Source organism: Pterocles gutturalis, unplaced genomic scaffold, assembly GCF_000699245.1.
Source record: "Pterocles gutturalis isolate BGI_N339 unplaced genomic scaffold, ASM69924v1 scaffold4299, whole genome shotgun sequence".
NCBI classification, from domain to species: Eukaryota; Metazoa; Chordata; class Aves; order Pterocliformes; family Pteroclidae; genus Pterocles; species Pterocles gutturalis.
Genome location: NW_010135500.1, coordinates 1 through 6,743, shown reverse-complemented (window position 1 = coordinate 6,743; position 6,743 = coordinate 1). Strand labels below are relative to the sequence as shown.

Here is a 6,743-nt window from a genome sequence, read left to right as displayed (position 1 = left end):
TCAGAAGAGTACAGCAATGGCTATGAATTATGACTATGAATTATAAACAACATTTTCGTACAAACAATAATTCTACTCCTGAGTCTTGTTAGAGTTATCGATAAAAAAAATTAAAACCACATCCTATGGTATATCAGATCTTCCCTTATATTGTATTCTAGGTTAGCAAGGTTTGACCATGTTTCCTGAAGTTTCCTTCACTTCATATGCCATTAAATTTTGATCAGCATTATCACTAGTGTAGTTGCATCCCCGTGTTGACACCAGCAGTCAGGAGTAAGCTCATGAAACGTTAAGGACTGCAGTGCAGAGAAGGTCATACCATGATCTGGTGGTTTCTGTCTTAAATTCTATGTCTGACTTGTTCCTGTGGAAAAGAACTCTAAGCAATGCAGCTACCCACAGGCGGAAAGAGCAGGTCTGAGATGAAGGAAGGAACCACAGATGTAGAACAATTTCCAGATTTTTTTTTTTTTTTTTTTTGAGAGGGAAGAAAAGTTACATAGAAATGGACACAGAGTAGGAAACTTAAGGTGCACGGAAGCAGGAAGGTGATAAACCATGCAGAGCCCATCAGAAAATGGGCAGAGCTTCAGTTTGTTATCAAAGATGAGAACAAGCCAGTGAAGGTGTCTGAGAAGTGTTTGGAGATTTCTTTGAATGGTAAGAAGGGCAAGCTGAGTTCCAGAGATGGCATGAAATATGTGATGAGGAGAAGCTGGAACAGGCAAAGGCATCAAGGTGTAAGGCACAACAGGGATTTGTAAGGGGTGTTGTGGGGGAAAGATGTCCCTGAAAAAAGGTTCTGGAGATACTGTGAGGAATAATGGACACAACTGTGTGGTGGCATTGAAATTTAGGGGAGTCAAAGGTTATGTACTCTTAGAACATGAGCATAAGGGACAGGAAAAATACTGAATCTGCCAACAGTTAAAGACAAGAGAAAGAGATGGAATTTCCTTGACACCAAGGGAGTTTCTTTCAATGATACCACTAAACTTTTCAAATGGCTCTGAAAATATTTGTTGAAGCATGACTTATCTTCTTTCAAAAACATTTTTGCATTCCAAGAGATAATACTGTTAGAGCCCTCTGCATGGTTTTCCATTCTGCAAACTTTTTTTGAGGTGACTAATCCCCATGGAATTTCAGGGGATTTGACCATGTAAATACCTTTACTTCCTTTTGAAAACCTGCTACCTCCTGTTAATGGATACGCAAAAAACAAATTCTTAGCTGATTTAGCTCAGATACTGCAATGTATGATGGAAATCTACCAGCCTATCACCCAAAACGTCTGAAAAATGTCTATGATTAGAATAAATAGATGATCGACATCTTAAGATTTTACTTAACATTTTGGGGTTTTTTGTTTTGGTTTGGTTTTTGGTTTTTGTTTTTTTTACTAACTGTACCTGAATTGATCTTTAAATGTTAATTTAGTTAGGAGTAATGTGTATCTCGGATGTTATTTAAACATTTCCTCTACCAAGCCATATTACTCTAAACAATTGGTAAGTGAATCACTTGCAGAGGTCTCTGCAGACTTGAAGATTAATACTGTTTTCTCCAGCATGAGACATTCAAATTCATCCTCTAGAAACCAATAGAGAACACTGACTGCCCTTCTGGGAAAATGCAAACAATTCTGTAAAGTCAGGGGAGGTTTACATTACAATTGTCAGATAAAATTCAGACAAGTGAAATCATAGAAGCCAAAACAAAACAAAAATGGTTTAATTCAGGTGAATGTCAATGCCAAATAAGAAAAAGGCAGTGAAGCTGCAGCTCACGTGGGTGACTTCAACATAACAGAACTGCATATGTACAAGGAATTTAAAATGAGGGAAGAATCTGAATGTGAACAACATGGAAATTAAAATCAAGCAGTACACTGACTAAAAGGCAGGATGGAACATGCAGGCAGCTAGCTGGTAGCAAACATAGCTACAGCAGATGTGATTGCCGTTAGCTCTAAACGCATGTTAAATTAAAGCCAGCATCCGTTCTCACAGAGATTGCCTCAGTCATATTAAAAGAAAGGTTAGTCTAGATATCAAAACTTTTAAAGGCAGTGTTTGGGAGAGGCAGAAAAACCTGATGTCTGATAACCATGGGCAAATGTTCACAGTCCTGGATGGTCATTCTGCAGCTCTGAATGAGTGGTGTTACATTTCACAGTTGGTGAAGGTCCTGCAAGTAGGAGTCAACAAAACCTATTAAGGATGTGAATGTAAGATTAAATTATTTCACTTCTTTCTAGACAATCAAAGCTGAGCAAGGAGTAAAGTAGATGCTGGTGACAAATGCTGAGAAAAGGAAAGCAAAGTCCCAAAGATTTCCAAATAATGACTAGGATTTAACTCTGAGCAGCAGCTACACAAAGAGAAACAGAATTACTACAATAGCAGGCATCATAAAATACTGAGACCTAGAAAAATGAAAGTAGTAAGAAAGAGTAACTCAGTCAAAAAATCCAATCACATAGTTACCAAGGCTGGATGTAGTTTCAGAAAACTGTGGAAAAGGACTTCCCAAATGATGAAGGGGTTACAAATTGTAAAATAGGTGGTAAAAACTATCATCAGGGAAATCACAAACAGAAAAGAAACTGTGTCATCAAATCAGAGTGCTGAGAGCCAAGGAATAAAAAATGAACTGGAAGAAGCATGCCTGGCTCGGACTTCTTAAAAATGTTCCTAGCCACTGATCAGAACTACCTAACAGCCGGGAAACATTACAATCGAAGAGATGAAGTGACCCAAACTGTCAGTATTCGGTATTCTGCTCTTCCCATTGCACGATCAGTTATATAGTACTGGCTATCTAAATTTATTTTAAAAAGCAGTATGCTGAAATAACTGTTTAAAAGACCATCATAGCAAACTTGTTTTAGGGTCATAAATTCTGAAAAGAATGTGTATATCTAAGAGTTTATTTCTTGCTTTGGGACTTGTGAAACATTAAGTTCAATTTTATTTGAGCTGATTTACCCACCTCTATCTTAAGCAATCAAACTATGGTTTTGAACACCCATCTACCTGATTTCTAGAATTTAAAGCAGATTTAAACAAACTTTTATTGAGTAATGATCTTCAAATCATGGACTTTTAGTGTTAGCAGCTCATTTAAATAGCCACACAGTAAAAATGGTTGGGCCACATTGTATTTTAATGACAGTTTTGCCCATGAGAACAGGAAGACCTTGTTTCATCAATAAAATCAGTATTACTGCCATGTATAAATGACAGTCTGAATCCATGTGTACTAAAAAAAGTCCATGGCATTAGAAGAAAAAAGAAAAAAAAAAATTTTGGTCGGGAATTGGAACTGATGAAACAAGAGGCACCCTAAATGTTTAAGAATTGCTCTGGCCAGAGATTCCTTTGATATATGGGCAATTTCAGCTGCTTACCTTTAGATTAAAAATATTAGTAGTGGTGTTCTCAGAAGTCAACACTAGATACTTGAATAATCCTCACAGATGTTAGTACTTTAAATAGGAGAGATACTGTCATTCCTACAAAATAAACACATTGTAGGATGGAAATAAAAAAATCCCTCCAAGATGTTAAAGTGTAAACACAGGCTCTTGCAGCAAGTACGTGGAGTGCTACAGTGAGAAATGAAAAAGTTGGGGAAAGAAGTCTGATTGTAAATTACAAGGAAAAGGGAAGTTGGTAAGTCTGTCCTTTAACCCTGAGGATAAATGTCCTAAATGATGAGATAGTTAGGAATGTAAAGCTGGCAAAGGAGACGAACTACTCAGAGAGTGGAAAGGGAGGACAAGAGAGACCTGAAAACTAAGGCAGGAATTCTGAGTTTTCTTCAGATTCAAGTCAATGAACATCTCTGAAATCTGTAACAAAAAAACTAAAACCTCAAAAACCTCAGTAGTTAAACAAAGGAAAAAACATTAAGTTCACTAATCAAACTGGAAGTCATAAAAACCAAACCAGAAATCAAAAGTGAACTTCACATAGTACTTCAACCATCATAACAGAAAAGAGGATATAGCAGGTAGTAGTTCAACCAATGGAACAGAAAAGGGGACATGGCAAATTTTTCATTATCTTGAATCCTTAAATCATGATGTAATACGCTCGTTTGTTCCCAGTTTCTGGACTGTGGGTGCTGACCCTCCCCTTCCCCCAGTAATCGGGGAGTTGCAAAGTGTTGAAAATTTACTGCACTCTTCCCTACTCTTTGTACACCCTCAGTCTTCAAGGTCAAGTAACTTCCATCAACCCCTCAAAGCTCTCCCAGATTATACAGACTTACTCTCACAAATAATTCTTAAACTATTTTATAATAAATTGTGAAAATCTGACTTAGATGAGAAACTTGAACCTGAGAAACTCTAGGAGGGCTCATCTAGTTCTGGTCACTGTATTTAGTGATAGAACAGTGAAAACAAATACATCGTTATACAGATGAGCTGATAAAAGTCTCTGTTGTTACTGGCTGTGACTGTATGTTTTAAGTAACTATTTGTAATGAAAATGAAGCATGGAACTATTTTAATGAGGAATAACATTCAGTTAGGAGCATATTTTGTACTTGGCTGTTTCTGTAGTATGCTATTACGTCTACCCTGGACAAGTTTTGTGGGTACTGACTGCATTTGCTGCTTCTGTCTTCATTTCTGCCATAAGTTACGTTTCTTGTGCCGTTTGGATTACTTAGTATTAAGATACTGACGCTGAAGTCATACTGTAGATACCACTTTAAGAGCCGTTAGAGATCCAAATAGTAGTTTATTTTAAAAACCTCTTAATTAAATTCACCAATGTATTAAATGTGCATGATAAAGTATTAAATTGTATATATTGCAGCTAAATGTAGCAGGCCTTGTAAAGTTTAAATATCATACCTTAATCCAGACAGTGAAAACTTGTAATTACATTGTGTATCCCGGAAGTTTGTTTATTACAAGTTCACTTATGTCTTTGTATTGATTAGGAACACATAGTTTTCCCAGAAAATCATCCTCTCTGTCTGATATACTGTCTTCCAGAACACTAAGTACAAGATCAGACATGTTAGATGGCAAGTAAGAGCTAACTTGAGTTACTGACTGGCTTTTTCCTGCACAGGTCTGACCCTTTCCTATACTCAGATCAGCATCAGAGCTAACTTGTTTGCTTCTCAGTGTAAATACTTGTTTAATATGCTGATCACCCCTGTTCTCTTCCTTTCTGTTCTGTTGGGCTTCCTGCTTTTCATCTAATAATGCTCCAATGGAGGCATCATTAAGTGAATCTACAGATTCACCACTAGTTCGCTTGCTGGTTTTTAAGTCACGGTTTCTCTTCAAAGACTGAACTGGAGATGAAACTGAAGGAACTGGCAAAAGATATGAAGTACTTTCAGCTCTTTGACTTGTCTTTGAAATGCTGGACTTGCTGGATTCTGGCTCTGTATCTGACCAACCTCTCTTTGAGCTTTCAAGCCACAGAGGTTCAGGACTGCTGTCAAGAGCTTCTGAGTCTCTGTCCATACACTCAGCACTGGTGAAATCTTCTGAATAAACTGTGTTCTCAGGACTAGCAACAAAGTCATCTGAGTATATTAATTTGGAGTAATTTTCAACACTCCTGCTGGGGCTTGGTTTACTATCACTTGCAACAGATGCATCATCATGCTCCGTGGTTTTACGGCGGATTAAGTTTATTGCTTCCTCATTACTTCCCTCTGCATTAGCATCTGATGGGAAAGCTGCTGGGACCTGGGCTTTCGCATACTTTTCCTTGTGAGCAGATTTTAATACAGGTTCATCCACTAAGGGGGCTGTAGTTACTTTGCATGGACATTCCTTGCTTACAATTTCATTGTTCAATAGACTTTCAATAGCCTGTTTCTGCAGGTCAGGGGACGCATCTCCTGTCATGGAAACATACTCTGTGAGAACACTATTTTGTAATGAAGTCTCAACAGTTTTATCAAACTGATTATTCTGCTTTGAACTATGCCCCTTGCTACAATGCCTGCAAGAAACCACATCCTGTTCTCCAGCATTTCTGAGCAGCTTGCTTTTGGATAAAGGGCTTCTCTCCTTCAGGATCTCCATTTGCTTTTTTCTGTACTGCTCTCTCCTTTCATGAATTATCAGCTTATCAGGGTTGGTCTGCTGCAGCCGTAGCCTCAGTGTCTTTGTCAGCCCATACAACAGTTTCCTTCTTGGAGGTCTGTTCTCCTTAGTTTTGCAGTTCCTTTCAGAGCTTGTCTCTCCCTGGGGTACAGCTTGCTTAGGTCCTCTCCCAGCCTGAAGAGACCCTGGGGAGGTGGTCCCTTGTTTGAATTGAGGGCTGGTGGCTCCACTGCTCTCACCAGCCCCCACAGGTGCCTCTGCGGGCTTGAGGGCAGAGAAGCGGCTGGGGCTGGGGGGCGGTGAGGCCATGCCACTGCCCCCCGGGGCCTTGTAGAGCCAGGCCAGAGAGGGGTGGACAGCAGCAGGCGTAGCGCTGTGGGTGAGCACCGACAGCTCTGCTAGCAAGGCACTGAGCAGTGGCAGCTGCCCCAGGGTGCTCTGGAGCTCTCGAGGGCTGGTGTGGTGCAACAGTGAGGGCCCAGCAGCGGGACGTGGGGGGCTCTGGACCTTGTCTCTCTCCTGTGGTCTCCAGGCCTCGACACGCTCCCATTTCCCTGCAGCCGCTGCTGCTCCTGTCGGCAGATGAGGCTCAGCAGGTTCGTGGCTGTAGTAGAGCACAGGAGGGCAAAAGATGTTGCCCTCCAGCTCCTCA

At 39.9% G+C, this 6,743-nt stretch overlaps 1 protein-coding gene across 1 annotated transcript; it reads right to left on the bottom strand.

Annotated features, from left to right (window-relative positions):
- Positions 1 to 4,900: 4,900 nt before the first annotated feature.
- On the bottom strand, positions 4,901 to 6,695 carry MAP10 (microtubule-associated protein 10; the record flags this gene model as incomplete). The annotated part of the gene is made up of 1 exon (XM_010081901.1): positions 4,901 to 6,695. A coding segment is annotated over one exon (1,795 nt), but the record flags the coding sequence as incomplete, so codon positions are not given.
- Positions 6,696 to 6,743: the final 48 nt, after the last annotated feature.